Source organism: Trachurus trachurus, assembly GCF_905171665.1.
Source record: "Trachurus trachurus genome assembly, chromosome: 3".
Classification (NCBI taxonomy): domain Eukaryota; kingdom Metazoa; phylum Chordata; class Actinopteri; order Carangiformes; family Carangidae; genus Trachurus; species Trachurus trachurus.
In genome coordinates this window covers 37,736,767-37,760,892 of record NC_139893.1, presented here as the reverse complement: position 1 = coordinate 37,760,892, position 24,126 = coordinate 37,736,767, and the positions used below count along the sequence as shown (strand labels likewise).

General features: G+C 40.5%; 1 protein-coding gene across 1 annotated transcript; it reads right to left on the bottom strand.

The window, feature by feature from the left end:
* Positions 1 to 2,603: 2,603 nt before the first annotated feature.
* Positions 2,604 to 2,973, bottom strand: ctxnd1 (cortexin domain containing 1; the record flags this gene model as incomplete). Its single annotated transcript, XM_083969381.1, has 1 exon — positions 2,604 to 2,973. Exon 1 carries the CDS (start codon positions 2,784 to 2,786, stop codon positions 2,604 to 2,606), a length of 183 nt encoding a protein of 60 aa, XP_083825507.1. The 5' UTR covers positions 2,787 to 2,973.
* Between the last annotated feature and the right edge of the window lie 21,153 nt (positions 2,974 to 24,126).

Sequence of the window (24,126 nt, the reverse complement as noted above, 5' to 3'; positions counted from 1 at the left end):
CAAACCGACTCTCAATATGTTTGAAGCGTCTGAGCTTTTCTTTACTTTGTTTTTTCACCCATAATGCTTTTCCTGTCTGAACTGTTGTGTTGTGTGTGAAGTGAGTCAGCAACAGTACAGCAGCAGCTGCCTCAAACACAGGGCTTTGAGTTTGAATGACCTTTGCATGGGCTCCCCGGGGGCCCCGATGGTCATCTGTACCCCCCCCCCCCCCCCCCCCCCCCCCCTACTGACAGCAGACCTGGGTGGGAATGTGTTGATGAGGCTGGAGTGGGGTTTTATCCCAAAGCAAGGTCTAAATTCTCTGCTCCTTCACAGGAGCTTTTATTGTGTAAGATCACGTGTTCAACATGTTGATGATCTCAGGCTTTTCAGCTTTATACATCAACGCAGTGATGGGAAGAACGGCGTTATAAATAAACAACCTTACAACAGGCGCTACTTTTTTCACAAACGATTAATCAAAAAAGTTACTGTTTCCCCCGTTATAACGCCGTTACTGTCAACTTACTTACTGACAATAAAATGTGCCGTTACTTGACTCAAGAAGTCCTGTTACAAAATAATTCACCCGTTAAAGTGCATGTTATATACACATTGGCTCCGCAACGCCCAGATAAACAGGGGGTTAGGGTTATGTTTAGGGGGTTAGGAGGGGGAGCCCAAGTAATTTGACATATTTGAGCATTTTATAAATAAGTAACGCAATAGTTGCTTTTCCTTTTAATTAGTTACTTTTATAATGTAGTAACTCAGCTGTTACTTTTTGGAGAGAGTAATGAGTAACTATAACTAATTACTTTTTAAAACAAACGCCCCCAACTTGCTTGTACGACACTATATCGTTGGCCATGTGAAACTCCAACACATCTTTTTGGGACACTGTTGGAAAATTACTGTGCTAATGTTAGCTGCTTGTTAGCAGTGGTTTGAAGGCTCCTCCTCCCACTCAGCTGCTGCATTGTCCTGAACCATTAGTCCAAATTATAATTATAATTATAATCTAATTTAATCTTCAAATAGAGATTATTTGTAACAGAAAGTCGTGGAATAGTATTGAATTGATTCATGCCCCCTATGACCAGTAAACTGACTTTGACATGAGAAACCAGTGGAGTGTCCCTTTAATTTTGTCACGTCTCATGGAAATCATCAAGTTGTGTTAAATTACTTTTTCTCAATTTAACCATGATGTGATGATGATGATTGATGAATACCAAGAGGCTCATGCTGACTCTTCATCAAACTGTATACTAGCCGAAACCCATGCAGTCAACCCCAACAGGTTTCCTACACAACGTAGCCTACTGTATAAATGACTGATGTACTCAGCATATTGTCATCACACTGCTTCATCAAACAGAAGCTTGTGTGTTGGTCCATCACGGGATGATTCTCTGCTTTATCAGGACTTGGGTCTTACTTTGACTGGTGATAAAAACAGTAGCTCAGATCTGAGAACACAACACAATAGAGTCTAAATAGTAGTACAGTAATATGATGATAAATATCAGCCAGGGTTTAAATAAGATAAACACACGTAGATGTTTAGCCAGATTATCTAAACCTGAAAGGTGTGCGAGTGGATAATGAGTTCATTATCCTTTGTTATGATTTTCTACGTTCTCATATCTCAGCAATGAATCTGGCGTTTCCTGTAAGAACACCGAGTAGACTGACAAACTACAGGGATATCAATTGTAATGAACTGGAATTATGCAACAATCTGAGACTATGGATAAAATCATTTTTTTCTTTTCTTTTCCTATTTTTCTCATGAAAGGTCGTCTCTGTGTGGGACATCGGTGCTTTTTGTTCCATTTTTTTCAGTCTTGTGCAAAGTTACAAAGCAAATCCTGATTCTGCTGCCTCAGAGCTTCTCCATCACGTTCCTCCTCTGCTAATTTGTCTCTGCAGTCTGCAGATGTAAAGGGAAAGTGCGGTCAGTCAAAGGCTGGCGTCCACTTGCCATGACTTGATTGTGTTTGTCAGTCCAACAGGAATGTAAGGCAGCCCCCTCCACCCTGGGCTCCTGAAGACATCTCTAGGTAGATACAAAAAAAAAAGAGAAAAAAAGCCGAGTTTGTGTGCTTTACTCTTTAGCTGTGATAGTGTCACTCCATCGATGGCTTAGTCAGCAGAAAGCGTCCCAGCAGCTCCGTGCCCGGGCCTGAATTGTAATGTATTTCTCTAAAAATGAACCGGAGAAGGCTTTTCTACCTCCTCCGCCACAGAATGCTCTTCATTACAGATCAATACAGCAAAACACTGAAAATCAATTTCAGAGAGTTTCAGGAATGGTTCTTCAGACTTGTGCCGTAGCAGAGCCAGTTTATAATGTGAAAGAGTGCAGTAAGAGAAGACGTGCACTCTTTACTGCTTCTTTATCACTGTAAAATGAATATTAAAGATACATATTTCATTTCATTCTGATTTACCAGGTTATTCTCTTGCTTGTCTTTTTTAATTTTGGAAATGAAATGGCTTGTGGAGTCATTAAGGTTTCATACATCTTCAGCGCCACACTACAGAACCCTTGAAGAACCATTCTCCTGTCCGTGCGTATGGTTTGCGTGGTATGCATATGCATGCTTTTGGGTATGTCAGTCATCCAGGTGCTGCTCCTCCCATGTGGAGGTGGGGATGGCGCTGTAGGGGTCCATGATCACCTTGGCGCAGCGTATGATCATGGCCACCAGCAGCAGGCAGAGGAAGGCGATGCAGGCCAGAGTCAGGCCCTGGTCCACGTCCACGAAGGCCGGCTCCGCTGTGCCCTCCACCTCCATGACTGGTGTTGTCCGCTGCCGATGTCCTCAGACACGCCCACACGCGCTTTCATCCTGAAGATCCTGCTGGATGCGCAGGCAGAGGGAGAGAGGAGAAGAATGTGTCAAGTCACATAGAGCTGTCTATCTTTTTCTGTCCCTCAAAAACAGTTGGTTTCCCATCAGAGCGGAACAGCAGCCTTCTGTAATCACTGCTTCCATCACTCTGCTCCCCACACCCCAAACAGCATAGAAACTTTATACATCCCACCAGGGAAATGAGGCAAATTTTGTGGTTGTGTTGCAATATATTTCAGCTAGAAGCCTTATGAATAGCTCTGTAACTCCAGACTGACTGATCAACACCCAAATGCCACTAGAAGAGAGATCTGTCTGCACTGGGTGGCTCTAGCACAGCAGTTTGGCCCCAATGATTCAAAACCATTTCGCAATTGCAATCAGATAGTGCTTGACCACATGAAAGTATAGGTGTAAACGCACCCAAGACACCTTGAGTGTGCCAAACCACCTCCGAAGATGGTCAGGGATGCATTGTGACCACATTGAACACAAGTGTAAACGGTAATGCATCCTGTATCTGCATACAACTGCACGGGCGGAAATACGTCATTGCGGCATCACGAAATACGGTTTCCAAAACCAACTAACCTGGTGGATAGCTACGGTCAGCGCTAGGAGGTATGGAAAACATTAGTCAGGTTTCCATCCAAATGTATCGAAATTTTCGAGTGAGTTTTGTGAAAATGTGCAAAACGAAAATGCAAATTTATGCCCGTTTCCATTGGTTATTATTTTGTGATTATTGGGAGAAGACCTGTGGGTAAGTTCATTAGCGATCGTTTTCTCCCCCGGGACGACGATGCAGGTTGACCGGCCGAGCAGCTCAGGAGACGGGGCTGCTGCCTCTGATGACCAGTCGCTGCTCACACAAGTGGAGCTTCACTTCTCTGAAACACATCGTAGCAAACTTCTAAACAGCCGTCATTTGGATAAACTAACCGCATATTGGAGATCTAAATAGTTACTTTGTTGCATGAAAAAATACTGAAGCTTAATAAAGTGATGGAATAACAGCGCTGCAGCGGGAAATAAAACAGCTTTTTGCCTGTTTTACAGCTGTATATGCCGCTGCATTCTGGGAAACTGCGGTGTGAACGTCGTCGGCCATTGTTTATCCTCAAAACCTGTTTCCATAGAAAAAAGTTGCATTTTCCTTTTAACAATACGCTGACAAGCATAAAAACTTTTTTGAATTTGGGATTTGGGAACCAAGTGTTTTTTCGCCCCATGTTGAGGCTATAGTCCTCACCGCAGGCGGCCCCGGTTCGAATCCCGCGTCGGGCGGCCCTTTCCTGCATGTCATTCCCCCTCTCTCTGCCTCCCCCTTTCCTGTCTATCTCTACTGATCTATCAAATAAAGTCAAAAACAGCCAAAAAATATACTTAAAAAATAAATAAATAAAAGAATTATAGGTGGATGGAAACCCCACTATTGTGGATACTCGTGGATGGAGTGAGGAAGACTGTCTCCTTTTAATTTGGTGCGATGAGAGTGTTAGGGCAATTTTTGTCTTTTTCTTCTACAATTTATTTTCTTTTTTCTTTTACCTGCGGAAATATGTAATCGGATCTCAATTGGATCTCAACACTGGAGAAACATATCAATGCCAGGTATAAATGCTATCCGGTTAGATTGTACCCAGATACAATCTGGATACGAGATGCAGTGTTAATGCCAGGTGTAAATGTGGTGTTGGCTCTAGAACTGACTTCTCAGACTTAAAGCAGAAGTAAGCGATCCGGTGGTTTTGGCTAACTTCCTGTCAGCAGATGGAGTTAGCAGTCCCCGCCCTCGTCCCTACGTCACCACATTCACGCGCATCCCTTGGCTGCACACACAGAGAGGACCGCCCCTTTATGCCGTTCTCTCTCCTCATTGGATAAAGGTTGTAGGATACAAGGAAAGTTTTCTCCTCGGCTTACAGCAGAGCAGAGTGACTGACAGACCCGTGTTTCAGACCAAACACTCTATATAAGTGATTGCTGTCGGAAGATAGAACTATTTAAGACTTATATTAACACAAATATTCCGCTTACTTCTGCTTTAACAGATGTAACTACTTTTTGGACTAAATTTTATTATTTTCCATATAAAGAAACTAGTACAGCTCTGCAACTGCAGGGATGGACATGCCTCCCCATGTTGACAGCTTGTCAAACACTAACACTTTTAAATTACTACAATATTTCATACTTCCTTTGTCTACATCCTCAGTTTTCCAGACATTTTTTCTTATCCAACTAATGCCACTTATCCAGCCTGAAAACATCAGCAACACACACACACCTTTGCTGGGAATGTTGGCTGCATTAAAATAGTGTATATGCATGAGCAAAGAGAGGAGGAGAGAAGTCAGTAGTCAAAGGGCTGGGACCAGCTGATCCAGGCAGAATGCTGATAGCTCTATGAAGCAGTCCACCATAGACGTGACTGTCTTGCTACACCAGGATCATGCATGTGCAGGTTGGTCAGTAAATCCTCATAGAGACCAGGTTGGCTGCTGTTTGTTTCACTAATCATGTCACTACTTTATCATTCACTTGTGTCACTGTCCTTAGACTCTGTACAACATCTCTCAAGCACCAGCTTCTCTGCTAATGGTGCTGTTTCTCAGTGAAGCTATAAAATGTTATTTCCGGAATAACTGAATAAGGTGTGTGGAGGGTTTAATAATTACCAATTTAAGGCGATAAGGTGATAAAGTGTAGGAATAATTAATCATTATTTTGTCAGCAAAAGTGAGAATGTTTTGCTTTTTTTGACGAGATGCACTTAAAACATTTTTTTTTTAAGTAATATAATCTGTTTCTGCTGCAAAGGCAGAGAGAAGATGGGTGAGAGGAGTATAATGAAATGTTGCATTCATAATCCTGGGACACTTTTTAACAGTGTGCAGAGTGTTTGTCAAATAAAAAAATGATGGCGGTTTTACTTCTTATTTCTCCTCCTGTTATTCTGAGCCACAGTGACAGAAGATAAGTAGCAAAGCAAGGCGAGGATTAATCTCCAAATTCCAATAAACTTCCACTTCAATCCATCACAAAATACTTCTTCTGGACTGTAACGTCTCTGATTCCATTCGGTTGCTCCCCCTCGAGTCCATTTGAAATTACTGACAGAAATAAATAAAGCATGTACACTTCTATTTCATTAAGTGAGGAGAGAGGTAACCAGTAAAACAGAGTTGATTAAATGTGCTTCACTTAAAGAGCCAGAGGCTGCATGTGCCTCAGTCTTCTTCACCATGTTTCTCCTCATCTGTCTCCTCTGTTGACGGTGGTGGCCACAGAGGAGAAGTGGGGTTGGTTATGGTGGGTGGTACTGTAGGGGCCTCATTTATCAAAGCATACACAGAGAAATTTTGAAAATGTGTGTAGGAACAAGTGGATTGCTACTTCATTCAATGATTTATATACAGAGCTGCATCCATAATGTAAAAATATGGATGACTTTACACCTCTGAAAGTCTGAGTGAGGAGCCTTTCATGTGCAGTTACTTATGATGTTCAAAGGCAGCAAACAGGTAAAAAATTATGTTAAAAAAAAACATCAAGAGACTGTTAAGATACTGCAGTGTCCTCAGTGTGGGAGTTCCCATCATGCACCATCGTTATAGGCTAAAGTGTAATCTGCCAGGTTTTCCTGCATTGTTACTGACAGCACTGTGTTTCATATTGTGTTCTACAGTGTTTCCACACTCCACTGGTCGCCACACAAGTGGTTACTGTGAGGTAATGTGGTGTGACAGCGAGGGATGTAGAGTGTGTAAATCCTGATGAGCTCCTGCTGTGATGATGTGACACTTCTCTGTGTTAATGAATACTTCTTCAGTACAGGAATAAATTGGAGCAATCTAAGTATTCCACCTTTTTTTTTTTTTTTACTTTTAAAGGGTGCATATTATGAAAATATCACTTTTTGAAGGCTCTTTAACATATATTTGGGTGTTTGTCTTGCCTTCCGGCCCTCAAAATGTGAGAATTGACAATAAAATCTGTAGTGAGCAGACTCCCTAGGTTGAAATCCAAATTGTACGAGCTGTTCCCTCAGTTGTCTTCCAGTGATGTAACTAGCTTTTGGATTTGCATAACCCCACCCCTACCTGGTACCAGTAGAAGGGGCGGAGCAAGCAGTGGCTGATTTGCATTTATAGGGACAGACACTGAAAGCAGCCGTTCTGAACAGGGCTGTTTAGAGAGGATGAAAAGAGCTGTGATGTTTGATCCTTGGGGGATTTTGACCAAAGCATGTCACAGACATGTCTTTAAGATACCTGGGAACTATTTTGATTTGTGGAAAAGGGGCACAATATGTCTCCTTTAAAGACACAGAGACCGTTGTACACACTTACAGTAGATCTAATCACACCTGGACCACAGCAACAGTCTTTCTACTTGTCTCACTCAGCTGCGAGGATTAAAAGCAAGAGACGTGTTCACATCACTGCTGTTCAGCCTCTGGCTCCCAGTACATTGTAGAATAGATTCCACCAGGATCTAACCTGAGATCCTGGAGCAGAGGCCCTCTGTCTGCCCCAGGGGCCCAGCTGAACACAGAGGAGGGATAGAGTTTGTAGTCAGGGTCCTTAAACTCAGCTGGAACAACCTGCCGGAGGAAATCTGTGATCTCCTTTACAGTCTTTCTGCTCAAATCCCTGAACAAGTAGTTTATTATTCACAACAGATTTCTCATTTCTCATTTGTTTCAGCACTTGTGTGCAAATGAGTAAGTACAATTCTCCACATTCGCCCCCTTCCTGATTTCCCAAAGCTTTAGAAACAGCCCATATGTGAGGATTAAGCATTTCTTTTGTATAAGTCTTTGTTTTATTTTTTAGGAAAATCATGTATACTCTACCTTTAACTTTTTACTTAAATATATTTTTATTGTTATGTGTTTTTTGTTTTGCTTCTTCACAAAGATTTAATTTGTTGGCAGTCATAATCATAATGTATTTAATGGCTATCAAGGTAAAAGTCTCTTTACATTTTCCCCAGCTTGGCTCAGACAATAACAGAATACAGTTTAGAGAATGTAAAGTTTTGAAAAATGAGTCAGAACGATTGAGGAAAAACTCAGTCCTCACTCTGACCCTGATCACTTCCCCTGAAGTTTTCTTTCTCTGAAAATGACTCTGTGATATGTTCTATGCCCTGGTTGTTTTAATTATTCTGTTCTATTTGCTTTGAAATGGATTGGCTTTACTGATCTCATATTGCTGCAGTTGTAACATTACATCTAAATAGCAGTGATGGCAATTAAGGGTGAGTGAGTCATCTAGGAAGTTGCAGCCTGACTCTGGGTAAGATCTGAACATCTCTAGTTCAAGTTTAACAAATTCCATGTCATTAAAGCCCCAGTATGTAACTTAGTTATTTGGCTTTTTATTAGCAAAAATCAAATATTGCTTTCATAAATACGTATTTCACTGAAGTGGAATCACACCTGCATACAAATGAAAGCTTTCTGGTACCTTAGAATGAGTTGTTACAAGTCGTTACAAATACATAAGTGGGCGACGCACCGAACCGAGGCGGCCATGTTGCATCGCCATTTTTTACGTTGAGTGTCAGCGTGACCGTAGGTAACCACGGAAACTCAGCGGAGCTGTGGGCTCGGGGAGAAAGTTTTCCAGGTAGCGCCTGTTAAAACTGTCACCACTGTGTAGTGTGAGGAAGGACGGAGGCACTGATGTTGCATTCAGGTGCAGTCAGGCAGACGGCCTGAGGTCTGCCCGATTTCATGTGAATGCAACATCAAGAATACGTTCCGATATGCAACCGAGATGGGGGGAATTCCTACATATTATACCTTTAAGTTTCATACCTGCTTTTGCTTCTTCCTGTGTAATGTTTTAGTGTTTGGATATACATTATAACTCTATAACTCAGAGTTAGAAGCAGTGTAGAGCACCACTCGCTTCCAGGCTCAATTCGATTTTTGAAATTATAGTGGCTGCTGTTCTGAGACTACAACAGCAGCAGAATGTAATTCAGGGCAAGCTTTAGATTGACAGACTTGTAAATTTGCTGATGCATGAATCCAAACGGAGCTGGGAAGTCAATTTGCTGGTTAAGGCAGGAGAAGAGAGGGAACTGGTGAAGCTGTGTGTGTGTGTGTGTGTTATCGCTTAAGCTGCAATACAGTAGGCTATATGATGACACCCAACCAGCAGCCATCCTATAATTGACTGGAGTGATTAACAAGCTGCAATCACAGTGAGAGACCTGACACACACACACACACACACACACACACACACACACACACACACACACACACACACACACACACACACACACACACACATGTTGAGTGATAAAGTCTCTTCCATGGGGAGGATGGAGAGTGTGTCAGTTAGACAGCGGGACGCAGCTTGACATAAAGTGAGACTTAGAGGACGTTCAGATGGGAACTGTTCTGTCAGAGCAGGAGCTGCTTTCACTAAGTCAAACTCTGACTGTGTCTTCAACTGAAGAAACCCTAAAACCCAAAAAGTCTGATATAAGAACATGGATTCAATTTCCATACACACTGTTGCCTATAAAGTTGGAAATATTTTATTTTCAGACACATTCCTCTTTTATTACTTTTTATAAAGGTTAACCTCAGTTTAATTTTCACAGTGAAGTGTTTGGAAGAGACTGATCGATAAAGTTTTGAGAAGATATACACTTTATCTATCAAGAATAAATCACATTGTCACAATCATTTCATGAGAAGAGGTAAAAAAAATATATATATACTAGTATATAAGTATGGGCAACAGTGTACATAATATGTCATATGCTTATCAAACATTTCATATTTTCACCAATATGTATAGTATACCCGCATGTTTCATACAGTGCATGCTAATATTGTAGATATAAGTCATGTAAGATTATTATGAAATGAATATGTTTATGTATATAAGATGTACAGTAAGTCATGCTTAAAGAAATGAATGATAAAAACGTGTGTAAATCTATATTGTTTTAATAAACATACATATAAATAAAATGTATATGGGGAACATACTGTATATGATTGTAATAGATATCTAACTGCATGTTGATCCATAGAAAAACTCATCTTCAGTCATACTTCAGATAGTCAAAGTCTTAGTTTGATTGTCCTGCCGACCACTAGATGTCACCTAGCAACACAATACTAACTATGAGTCATAATAAACTGCAGCATTACATAGAAGACACGACAGTTTCCTTCTATCATTCACGTCACTGACTTCCTACTTCTCTCTTTTTTTTCAAAGCTCAGCAAGAAGCCATGACTTCACCTTTTATCACACTGACATTTGAATTTCTGTCATCACTCCATGAAAATCCATGTAGTGTTTATCTATGCAGATGTGATAAGCCAACAGGCCCACTGTGCCGTCCCTGTAGCTGCATTCAGTTCTCATCTGATGTGACTCATCCAGACATCTTTGCTCATGACTGCCTCAGCAGCAAACCATCAGTTTCAAGACTCATTCTCTATGATCAGCTGCTCATTTAAAGCAGATATCAGTGGAATGTTTTTGTTAATATAAGTCCTAAATAGTCCTATTTTCCGTCAGCAATCACTTACATGAAGTATTTCAGCCTAAACACGAGTCTCTCCGTCACTCTGCTCTGCTGTAACCCGAGGAGAAAATTTTCCTTGTGGGATACAAGTGTTATCCAATGAGGAGAGAGAACGGCATGAAGGGCTGTGTGTGCAGCCAAGGGATGCGCGTGAATGTGGTGACGTAGCACGAGGACCAATTGATGCCTGACAAGGGCGGGGGCTGCTAACTCATGGTGCGTTCAAAGAAACTCGTACTTTGTGTTTTTCCTTCCTGTGAAGTCATACCAGTTCGATCTGGTACGAGTTCACGGGTCGGAAGTTACGAGTGGCCGTTATAGGGAACTTTCACAGACAACAGGATGGTAAAAACACGAGCTACGGGTTACCTGGAACGCTACCAAGTCGTAGTTGTGACTTGAAGCTGTAACTTACGGTTTCAAAAGCCTGCCTTGAACGCAGCATTAGCCGAAACGGCCGTGAAGCTGATATCTGCTTTAAATGTATTTTGAGCAACTAGAGCTGGGCGATAAATCAGTATTATGGACGAATTCACCAAAGATGTCGAGCCGTGGAAAAAGTCTGGGATCAACAACATGTCGAAAACGATCGAGCTATGAGCTACTGAGCCATAAACTTATTTGAATAATTCCTTTGTTTTTTTGGAATTTGTGTTGAGGGAAAATCAGATTAAATCATAAATCAGGTGTGGTGTGGTGTAATAGGCTAATACCTTTCATTCTATTTCTAAGCCATAAAGCCCAGAGAGAGACCAGACCAATGGTTAGAACAGAGATAAACTTCGAGGAGAATTCAACTAGTCACTCATTCACAACATCTAATCACCAGAAAGAGGTTTCGGTAACACTTTACAATAAGGGTCCCTTAATTAATGTTAGTTAATTTTTTTTAAGTCTATATTTCTCTCCTCTTCCCGTTTCGTCAAATTTGGACGAAACAGGGTCTGTCCTCTTCCCAGTTCGTCTAAATTTGACGAACCGGGAAGAGGAGCTTCGAGAAGCTTCCGCTACAAAACAAGCTTGAAATATTGAGTAGATAATTCAAATGAAATTTCAATTTTGGGTGAACTATCCCTTTAACACTTGCTGCTACCTGAAGTCTGCACATGGTTCACAGGATGGTAACACATTACAATAAGGGTCCCTTAATTAACGTTAGTTAGTACATTTAAGCATTAATTAACTGTTTACAGATATATTAGCAATCATTATTATGTATTACTTAGGATTAGGATACACATTAATTAATGTAGCCTATTAGTAAGCAGTTAATTAATGTTAACTACTCAAAGTTACTTAATAAATTATTAAGTAATAATAAAAGTTGAATAATGTAATTAGTTATCATTATGTATGCATTACTCAGCATTAATTAACACATTAGTTTATATATTAATGCTTAAAGCAGAAGTAAGCGATCCGGTGGTTTTGGCTAACTTCCTGTCAGCAGATGGAGTTAGCAGTCCCTGTCCTCGTCCCTACGTCACCACATTCACGCGCATCCCTTGGCTGCACACACAGAGAGGACCGCCCCTTTATGCCGTTCTCTCTCCTCATTGGATAAAGGTTTTAGGATACAAGGAAAGTTTTCTCCTCGGCTACAGCAGAGCAGAGTGACTGACAGACCCGTGTTTCAGACCAAACACTCTTTATAAGTGATTGCTGTCGGAAGATATAACTATTTAAGATTTATATTAACACAAATATTCTGCTTACTTCTGCTTTAAGGACCCTTATTGTAAAGTGTTACCAAAGTTTCTAGTTCAGTCAGTCAGTGTTTACTTGGACAGAAAAACACACACATAAAGACAAAGGTGTGTGTTATCGTACAGCACCTGAAGAAAAACTCATCACTAGTTTCATGTGTGTGATCTATTACACAATCATCTGATCTCATTTAAATGTAATACAGATCATGAGCCAGCTGTGGCTACTGTATGGGACTGTTTTCAGGAAGTAGTCTGCTACATGTTTCTGTTCTGTTCAATGCAAAACTGAAAACTGAGATTAGAACAAAGAAAAAGCACTGGTCCTGCAACAACTGAGGGTTCGAGGAGGAATCATGCATGACGTGAACTTTTTTGGGGGGGGAAATGCAAAGTGGGACTGAAGTCCACCACAGTCAGACTACGGTGGGTGCTGCAGTAATCCCCACTTCCATCCCCCCCTCTCTCTGGTTCTCTCCAGATCCACGGGGGGTGAAAATCTGTGGTGAGCGCTCCCATTCATCACGGCCCATCTGCCAGACCGGGGGAGCGGTGGAGGAAATAAAGGGGAGGAAAAGAAATGAGGGAGGAAAGGGAGAGGCAGCGTTCAGGAAGGCTGAGAGGAGAGGAGATTAAAAAATAAAAGTGAAAGGCAACAACAACAAAAAGGCCAATGTGGAAATATCTGCTGCAGGAGACTGACAGGAGCTGACCTCTGACTCTGCTGGGCTCACACTGAATCCAAGTAGAAACATAAAACATAGATCTAAGGAAATGAAATGTTTTATTCATGTTCCTGTGTTTTCTCTATTTCTGAATCCAAGCGGCGGTTTATGAAGAACATAATCTTTACCCTGGTGAAAAAAAAGTGTACTTTATTATATTTCAAGTATATTCGTATTTTGAATAGTATATTGAAAATGTAATTATACAAATTGTACTTTATATAAATATATAAAAATTACACTAACATCACACTTTCACGCTAACACTTTTAACACACTTGAAAATAATTATACTATATTACACTTTATAGAAATATATTAAACTAAAATATACTTAAAGTGAAATTTATGTGTAATTTCTAAAGTGTACTTATTTGAAATTTGTTTTCACACATACTTTTGATATATTTTAAAATGTATGCTAAAATTGTCATTGTAAAATACAATGATAACATATTTTGAAAGTATACATTTTAATATCAACACTGTAATATTAAGTTTGAGTGTATTTTAAGTTACATTTGAGTTTAATTATAAAGTGAAGTTATTTATGCTTGTAGCCTACTTCAGGACATTTTGGAAAGTGGTATTAGCCTATGCACCTAAACCCGTTTATTAAAGCAGAAGTGAGTGGTCCGGTCGTTTTCGCTAATGCTGCGCTCCAGGCAGGCTTTTGAAATCGTAAATTACAGCTTCAAGTCACAACTTACGACTTTGTAGCGTTCCAGGCAACCTACTCGTGTTTTTCCGACCTGTTTTACCGGTGAAAGTCACTATAACGGCCACTCGTAACTTCCGACCGGTGAACTCGTACCAGATCGAACTGGTACCACTTCACGGTCGGAAAAATACGAGTTGCCTTGAACGCACCATAACAGTCCTCGTCGCTACGTCACCACATTCACGGCGTTCCTTGGCTGCACACACAGCCCTGCATGCCGTTCTCTCTCCTCATTGGATAAAAACTGTAGGATACGATAAATGTTTTCTCTTCCGCTCAGAGCAGAGCAGAGTGACTGACAGACCCGTGTTTCAGTCCAAACACTCTATGTAAGTGATTGCTGTCGGAAGATATAACTATTTAAGACTTATATTAACACAAATATATCACTCACTTCTGCTTTAAATTTTGTGCTGTGTGTTTGGCAAAAAAAAAAAAAAGATAGGCTACAACCTTACACGCATGAAATCACATGAAACAATACACTTAATTAACACTTAACAATCATCCACAAGAGCGTTGTAGAGTTGTTGGATTGTGTGTTTGATAGTCTCCGTAGCGGTAGCTGAGCAGCTCATGTCTCTGCCCCGCCGATCTAAAAACAGCTTGTAGGTTACCGTCAATTACAGTAAAAGTAACGAACCCTATCCCTAAGACTAGGGATTAACGGGCAAATCTGCCAAAATGTTGAAATATCCCTTTAAGCACATTGTTTTAATGTTATAATGTCTGTTGTAACCAAGGTTAAAAGTCTGTATTAAAAAATTGTTGATTGCATATTAAAACAGCTGAATTCATATTTAAAAAGTTAATTAATAAATACTAAGTTATGTTAATAATTAAAAACAGATACTTACCTATAAAAAGAAATTGAACAGTGATCAAATATTTTTTTATACGTTTATTTTGAAAGAGATTGGCTGGAGATGAGCTGTCAGCCAATCGGGAAGAAGCTCCCGCCCCTTGACCTGCTCAGAACAAGGTTCACTTCCTCCGGAGCCGTTGTCAGGAGAGCGAGCAGCCCCGCATCGAGCACGACACTTAGCTTGTGAAGAGGAGTCGGAGACACTAGTAAAAGTTGATAAAAGTGATTAAAAACTACGGGATAACTCCGGTGACGCCCTGGACCTGTGAGAGTGAAGCTAGAGGGACCCGACATCTCCACCAAGAAGAAAACGCATCGGTGAGAAATCGTTTTTTCCATGCTAGCTAAATGCTAACCGCCAGTGCTAATCAGTGCTAATACCAGAGACCTTACCCACTCGTGTGAATCACTAGCGTTAAAGCTAGCACTAGCTTCATTTTGAAGGTGCAATATGAGACGTTTTGAGAATTTGTTGCACACTGAACTGTAAAATCTGATGATTTAGCACAGTATCTGCGTTTTTAGCACGCCGAGTCACTATTTTATGCTAAGACATGGCAGAAGGTGCACACTGTACGTCTTCTTACTGGTATTAATGTTATATTTGCATGCTTATTACTATGTGAAGACGTTATTTTTATATTATTGATGTGGAGAAGTTATTTTAATAACTTAATCTCTGATATTTTGAGAATGTTGCTATGATATTATTGGGTGTGGTGTCATATTACAATGTTTATTCAGTTAGAAATATTCTCTGTGAATTGAGTGGATTTAACATGATTTATATATTGTATTTCATGAGTGAGAGTTGAGAGAATTAAGAGAATGTTCTGACATTACTCATCATAGGTCAGGTTTTCCTGTTGGATCCTTTGAACCTTGGACCTACCCGGATGTTGGAGCCTGGATCGAGACGTTTGATGGCGAACCACAGCCTGGAGGACAACTAGAGATATGGTGCCCGCAAAGAATCAAGAACCTGGATCCTTTCATCACTTCATTACACACACACACATACACATATCCAACACATTCAACCATGCGGTAGGATAGATCCTCTTCACTTTTTTTTTTATGTTCCTACTTACCTGGGTAAGAATTGTGTTACACTGTGTATGTACATGTGTTTTGCTTATCCTTCTTTAAAGGACAATTCCAGGCAAATTCAACTTGAGGGTGTATGTTCTTATCATTTTAAGTCTAAAAGAAGGAATGTGAAGATTTTCAGTTTAACGTCTCCTGTTTTGCGGTAGCTGCGTCTGTCCCCGCATCGCCACGGCAGCAATGAATGGGAGTGGATGCAAGTTCCGCTGGTTAGGCTGTTTACATCCCTCAAAGCCGCAATTTTTTTCCACAGACAGCGTCAGATGGCTACTCAAACATGCACTGAGAAGTTTATTTACTTCAAGCAAGCCGACATGCTTGTAAAACTAGATCTAAATTCAAAGTCTCACGCGAGACCCTGTTGCCGTGCTCGGTGCATTCAGGGGTAGTCAGAAAGCTACCGTTTGTGTCATAAACACAGGAATATCAACTCTTGACTTGCTTCAAGTAAAAAAAACGTATCAGCGCATGTTTGAGTCGCCACCTGACGCTGTCTGTTGAAAAAAATCTACACTTCAAGCAAGTAAAGAGTCGATATTCCTGTGTTTATGACACAAAAGGTAGCTCCTACTGCACCGAGCACGGCAGCAGGGTCTCGCACAAGACTTTGAATTAGATCTAGTTTTACAAGCATGTCGGCTTGCTTGAAGTAAATAAACTTCTCGGTACATGTTTGAGTCGCCATCTGACGCTGTCTGTGGAAAAAAATGCGGCTTTGAGGGATGTAAACAGGCTAACCAGCGGAACTTGCATCCACTCCCATTCATTGCTGCCGTAGCGATGCGGGGACAGACCAAGCTACCGCAAAACAGGAGCGATTAAAATGAAAATCTTCACATTCCTTCTTTTAGACCCAAAATGATAGGAACATACACCCCCAAGTTGAATTCACCTGGAATTGTCCTTAAAGGTTTATTTGTAATGTTTAGGTCTGCTGCCTGAAATAAACCTATTTCTATTTTCTATTTCCTATGTACGAAAGAAGCAATATTTGAAAATGTGTTATTAAAGTTTTCCTTTGAAAATGTTTAAAAGCCATATGTAAATGTTTATACATTTAGAGATAGTACAAGTTTCTGTATTATTTGCAATGTATTATTATAATTTGGATGTGGTTTAAATACATTAAAGTATGTTTTTTTACCTGGAAGTAGTCCCACAAGTCTTTCAGCCTTTAGTATACTTGTAACACATTTGCATGAAGGTAGAAAGTAGTATACCAAAAGTATAATTAAGTATATATTTTAATACACTAACATCTAATTTTTAATGTACTTATAATACAAACAAAGTACACTTTAATTTAAGTAATTAGGCATATATTACTACATGAAATGTCATGTACTTAAAGTGCACTAAATATACTTTAAGTTGTTCCACTTTAGTACACAAAAGTACACTAAATACACTTTAAGTTGAGCTTTTCTACAACTTAATTACAATTTAAATATACTTAACACAAAATTAGTTGTTCCAATTTAGCACTCTTCAAGTTAACTAATCTTAAACACACTTGAAATATAATGATGATTAGTGCGGCTTGAAGTACACAAAAGTATGCTAAATTTTAGTACACTTAGTACATTAATTTTTCACCAGGGTATGCCTCATTCATTCTAAGTTTTCCTGCTCCCTCCCTGTAATAAAAGTGTCCCTGAGACTGTTAGAGTAAAGAGCCAGTAGACTGATGACCTCGGACTTTAACTCTCCACAATTTATTTACTTATTTGACTCTCTCTATATATATAGGGAGAAGTTATTATTTTTTATATATTGTATGTTTGTATAAGGATATATTTATCTTCATATCCATTTATCTATGAGCTGAGTCACCAAGGTGCCCCTATTTCTTACTTTTATATTTATCTTTATCTCTATCTTTTGCAGAGGGAGCGACTGTAACTCAAACTAATTTCCCCTCAGGATCAATAAAGTATCTGATTCTAAATCCATGCAGGTGTTCACCAGAACCAATCAGATTTCACCTCTATCTCTTGCTCTCTTGTTCTGCACATAGTAATAAAGGTTTATTGGTGAACTCAGAGTGAAGTCCCTTCTGTTAAACTCTGTACTTGAACTCTGCAGCCCTCAGTGCTCAAAATCTGGATATGGGCATCAGTTCTTTTTCATCACAGAATTAAAATTTAAAAGAAATTTGGAATCGTTTTTTAAATCTTGATGATTTTTGGAGTTTGTCAGCATTCACAGTCAGAGAAGGAATGTACTTGTCCATACAGAAATGTAACTATGACATATATGGCAATATTACGACGGAGTACTAGGGCCACATTAAGAAAAACAAACAAAAAAACACAGACTTCGAGAATAAAGTCATAAATTTACAAGAATAAAGTTGAGAATAAAGTCGTAAATTTACGAGAATAAAGTCGTAAATTTATGACTTTATTCTCAAAGTTTGTGATTTTTTTATTTGTTAATGTGGCCCTAATACTCCATCGTACATATGAGGGGCTACAATATATTTATACATTGATGAGGAAGCTCACAGCTGAAACTGAACATCCCCCTCCCCTCACAACAAAAGAACATGTTACATTACATCACATTAATCTAACACATTTCCCAGTCTAATCTCCATCCAACCATTGGCTATAGCACTTATCTGTGCAGGCTGGCAGGAGGAAGCCAGACAACAGAGAGAGCCGGCACAGTGAGAACATGCAAACTCAAACAGCAGTCTGAACCCAGAAGCTTCTTGGTGTGAGGCGACAGGGCTAACTACTGCTGCACCACAGTTTACTCTATCTGCCAAATGTCTGGAAGCATGTTAGACTTTCTGTTTTTTTAAGAAGTAAGATGGGCTGTGAAGGATTTCCAGCCTGAAGCAGAAAGAATGATGTCTGCTCCTCTATCACTTGTTTTGGTAAAAAAAAAAAAAAAAGAAGAAAAAAAAAGATTTTAGTCTGCCGCCTCTTGTCACGTAATGCTCTCATCTAAAAGTCTAAAACCACTTTTCAATGGGAACGTCATTGTTGCATCAGTTCATTAGAGCATTTCTGTGACTGTGTATTTAAAGCAACAGTACTTTACTTTCTATTCTGAAATCAGTGTGTGTACATTCTAAATATAGCAGAACACGTGTGAATGTGAATAATAAAGTACAAGGCTACGGTGAGAGCGCACATCTGCTGCATTTGCCACATTCATTGATTCCTCATTGTGCTCAGTGGAGGCAGATGGGAGGAGGGGAGAGGGGGGAGCCGGTGCCAGTCTCCTCCTGTGTTTGCTCTGCACTCTGGGGATGGTCAGAGTCGCCCTTTAGCCCTCTCACTATTCTCCTCCTCGGGCTGCGCTCAGCTGAAGTGGGAGCTGGGGAAGAGAATGACAAAGCCGCCCCGCTAATTCCCACAAATGAGCCTTCAGTGGAAAAGCTACAGTTCTTGAGTCCAGCACAGGCAGCTCTGCAGTACTGCAGCCTCCCAGTGCCTCAACATCCCATAACTATGAACACAGTCACAAGTACCAACCAGCCCCTACCTCTGCTGCCCCTCGCTACCATGTGATGGGCTCGTAGTTGACAGCATTTACTTGCAGTTCTGGCCATAAATATAGTTCATACACAGGTTACATTGAGTTACAGGCTTGGACTCGGCCTTAGATGTAGCAAATGATTACAACCAGTCAGATCAGACTGAGTCTAAGTTCATCCGGTGCACTAAGCAGTTTAGTTCTTGACTTCTGTCCTTGTTCCAGTTTACATTCAACTGAGAAAATTGAATAACTGACAGGAACGTGTCCTCCTCCTCAACACCAGGTGGCGATGTGCGTCGCTTCAGTGGGTTAATACAGCCCTCTTTCTGGTTGACCTATTACGTCACATAATAATAAACAACTGGAGTCAGGCGGCATTTTCAAACAACAGCAAGATGGATAATCGTACAGCTTTGTTCATCTCCTACGTAATGTGCGTGTTACTGTGGTGGTTCTTCTCCTGTGATTGCATTCTTCTTCTGCGACCGGCTTTCTTGGACGTTTTTGTTCCGGGGTCATATGCCAACATGGAGGGTGTGGAGCATGCGCACATGTGTTGTCTAGTTTAACTCTGATTAAAGGTCCCATATTATGCTGTTTTTCAACCATTTCACATGGGTCTAAGTTGTGAAACCCTATTGTATTCGTATAGTGTATTGTCCCCAAATCAATCTGCATCTCTACATCTCAGCAATCTAAAAGTGTCTCTCCTGAGAACGAGCCATTTCTGTGTCTGCACCTTGAAATGCAAATAAGATGTGTAAACCACGTCCACTCACTTGTCACGGGGAGAGGGTGTGGTTTTCACTACAGGTACATGTGCCAATGTTGACATTGGGAATAGGGATGAGGTTGGGCATTGACTTCCGAATGATCAAATAGGAGACTCCTACAGCCATCAGAAAGTTCTGTGTGAAACTCAAATAAAAAAAGGGGAAACTGAGGAGCAGCACAAACTGTGCACGGTGCGACTGATGAGAAGCTACTGGAGAATATAGTCCAATGGCATTATCTGGGTGTCTTGATCAGAGTTGGAGAACTCTGATATTAGTCCAACACGTTCTCACCCCCAGTGCGTCAACAGCCTGACGAACGGTCACTGTCCCTCCTCGTCACATGCCTGACTCATTAGGTACCCGTTTTTCGTCAGGTTTTGACGCGCTCGGCTTTCAGTTGATTCCAATGCAATCCCCTTCGCGGCGATATGTGACGCTCAGAGCAAGTGATCCAGCGGAGCCGGCTGCGGCACTGACAGACGCTGTGAGCAGAGGAAAACTTTTTTTTTTTTTTTTTTCTTTAACTTTTCCTTAAATCTTTATTGAACCTGATGCTGCTGTGTCTGACGTAGCTTTCGGCAAGGACGTCCTTTCGGTTATTTATTTATTTATTTATTTATTTATTTATTTATTTATTTATTTATTTAGTGATCATGGTGTTTGGTGCAGAATAATCAATCAATAAATAAATAAATTACGTCCTTGTCGGAAGCTGCGTCAGACCAGGAGGGGGGGGGTTGTGGATTCTACAGGTGAAGACCACTTCCGCGTTCAAAAAGCTGCTCTGTTTAATCAATATTCTGAAGAAAGATCTGATTATTAGCCATAACGCTGTAACCATCCAAGGAAGACTGTGTAACAATGTGCTTCTGCTGAGTCCAAAAGCCCTGTGTAATATCAACTTTATTTTAAGAAAACACGCTTTGTTTCCAATGTCATATCACAGAGAAGCACTACATTACCCATAATCCTCATATTTATCAGCGACGTGTCTGATTGGTTGAGCTTGCTGTTACCAGCAAATGAAAAAATAAAACAAATTGAGCTTATATTATTTTCTTAGTAACTAAAAGGTCTTAACATCTTTTTTGTTTTCAACATTGAATAAAAAAAGGGTGCTATATTGTTAAAATTCAACAATAAAGTGCATAAAAGTTGGCTTGACTTCTTTCTTTTTTTCTTTTTTTTCATAATTTTCACCAGCATCTTTCTGGTCCACATCACATCACATTTATTGTAATTTTTAATTCAATGAGTGACATTTTATTTTTTATCTGAAAAACATTATTATGAATTCAAGGGTCAGAGGTCACTGATTAGTGTTAAATTTAACCTTCTTGACCCTGTTTCCTTGAATAAATCACTAAGACTTTGATGCGGGAAGCTGAGATTTTGATTTGATTTTGTTCAGAGCACTAGGGACAAAGTTTCTGTAGAATTTCAGACCTGTCGGACGTCCAGAAGGGTCACAGCTGACCGTCCAGGCTCGTTTCTCGGCCTTCAAAGCCTAGATTTAGAAGCCTTTTGTCTAATAACGTCTACATCCTTGGGGTTATAAGGCTGAAAGTTTCATGCATTTGTCCGGGGCCTAAGGCCATCCACCATGTGCAATTTCAAACCCGTGCGACCTTCACAAGTGTCAAAGGTCGCTGATCTGTGACCTTTTTGACCCCGTTTCCTTGAATAAAACACCAAGACTTTGATGCAGGAAGATGAGCTTTTAATATGTGGTCCAGAATGTCTAGTAGATTGTGTGTGCAAAAGATTCAGAGCTCTGTGACATTCAGAAGGGTCACAAATAGCCAAAAAGCAATGCTCCTTTCTCTGACCTTATATTAAAGGAGAAATGCAATTCTTTAATAGCTTCCAGATGCTTTGGCCTATCAGGCTGAATTTTTAGCTAAAGGAGCTGGTGTACGATCAGGAAGTAGGGGAGCTGTGCATAAAGCCAATTGGTAAGTGTCAAAGGTCACAGGGGTCAAACATCAAAGTGAATCCAGCCATTCCTGCTTTTTCTCAACAAAACATACACGCTTTAAGTTATCATCATGAAATATTAATAGGTTGTATATCAGAGAGTCCTCTATCAGAATATTTTGGTCCCGTTGCTCTAGGGGCCCCAGGGGGCCCCGGGGGGCCACTTGGCTTTCCCATGCTCCCACAGAGTTGGGTGTCGGGGTGATGGATAAGGGCCTCACCATGAGTCCACAGGCCAAGTTTCAAGTGATTTGGTCGGTTTCTATGGAAACGGCGGCCTCAAGGATACAGAGGAATGCGGCTGTTTGAAGCCCCGCCTCTCGAAAAATAATGGCTCAATCAGGACCAAACACACATCTACGCGTTCGTCTTGGGCCCCCGAACCATATATTACGAAATCAGAACTGTACGACTTTTGGAAATGTGTTTTGTCTATTTCGGCTTTTCTGACTAAGAGGGTCTCTCACGCTTTAAGTCTGACAAACTCTGAGTCAGAAAAGCCGAAATAGACAAAACACATTTCCAAAAGTCGTACAGTTCTGATTTCGTAATATATGGTTCGGGGGCCCAAGACGAACGCGTAGATGTGTGTTTGGTCCTGATTGAGCCATTACTTTTCGAGAGGCGGGGCTTCAAACAGCCGCATTCCTCTGTATCCTTGAGGCCGCCGTTTCCATAGAAACCGACCAAATCACTTGAAACTTGGCCTGTGGACTCATGGTGAGGCCCTTATCCATCACCCCGACACCCAACTCTGTGGGAGCATGGGAAAGCCAAGTGGCCCCCCGGGGCCCCCTGGGGCCCCTAGAGCAACGGGACCAAAATATTCTGATAGAGGACTCTCTGATATACAACCTATTAATATTTCATGATGATAACTTAAAGCGTGTATGTTTTGTTGAGAAAAAGCAGGAATGGCTGGATTCACTTTGATGTTTGACCCCTGTGACCTTTGACACTTACCAATTGGCTTTATGCACAGCTCCCCTACTTCCTGATCGTACACCAGCTCCTTTAGCTAAAAATTCAGCCTGATAGGCCAAAGCATCTGGAAGCTATTAAAGAATTGCATTTCTCCTTTAATATAAGGTCAGAGAAAGGAGCATTGCTTTTTGGCTATTTGTGACCCTTCTGAATGTCACAGAGCTCTGAATCTTTTGCACACACAATCTACTAGACATTCTGGACCACATATTAAAAGCTCATCTTCCTGCATCAAAGTCTTGGTGTTTTATTCAAGGAAACGGGGTCAAAAAGGTCACAGATCAGCGACCTTTGACACTTGTGAAGGTCGCACGGGTTTGAAATTGCACATGGTGGATGGCCTTAGGCCCCGGACAAATGCATGAAACTTTCAGCCTTATAACCCCAAGGATGTAGACGTTATTAGACAAAAGGCTTCTAAATCTAGGCTTTGAAGGCCGAGAAACGAGCCTGGACGGTCAGCTGTGACCCTTCTGGACGTCCGACAGGTCTGAAATTCTACAGAAACTTTGTCCCTAGTGCTCTGAACAAAATCAAATCAAAATCTCAGCTTCCCGCATCAAAGTCTTAGTGATTTATTCAAGGAAACAGGGTCAAAAAGGTTAAATTTAACACTAATCAGTGACCTCTGACCCTTGAATTCATAATAATGTTTTTCAGATAAAAAATAAAATGTCACTCATTGAATTAAAAATTACAATAAATGTGATGTGATGTGGACCAGAAAGATGCTGGTGAAAATTATGAAAAAAAAAGAAAAAAAGAAAGAAGTCAAGCCAACTTTTATGCACTTTATTGTTGAATTTTAACAATATAGCACCCTTTTTTTATTCAATGTTGAAAACAAAAAAGATGTTAAGACCTTTTAGTTACTAAGAAAATAATATAAGCTCAATTTGTTTTATTTTTTTCATTTGCTGGTAACAGCAAGCTCAACCAATCAGACACGTCGCTGATAAATATGAGGATTATGGGTAATGTAGTGCTTCTCTGTGATATGACATTGGAAACAAAGCGTGTTTTCTTAAAATAAAGTTGATATTACACAGGGCTTTTGGACTCAGCAGAAGCACATTGTTACACAGTCTTCCTTGGATGGTTACAGCGTTATGGCTAATAATCAGATCTTTCTTCAGAATATTGATTAAACAGAGCAGCTTTTTGAACGCGGAAGTGGTCTTCACCTGTAGAATCCACAACCCCCCCCCTCCTGGTCTGACGCAGCTTCCGACAAGGACGTAATTTATTTATTTATTGATTGATTATTCTGCACCAAACACCATGATCACTAAATAAATAAATAAATAACCGAAAGGACGTCCTTGCCGAAAGCTACGTCAGACACAGCAGCATCAGGT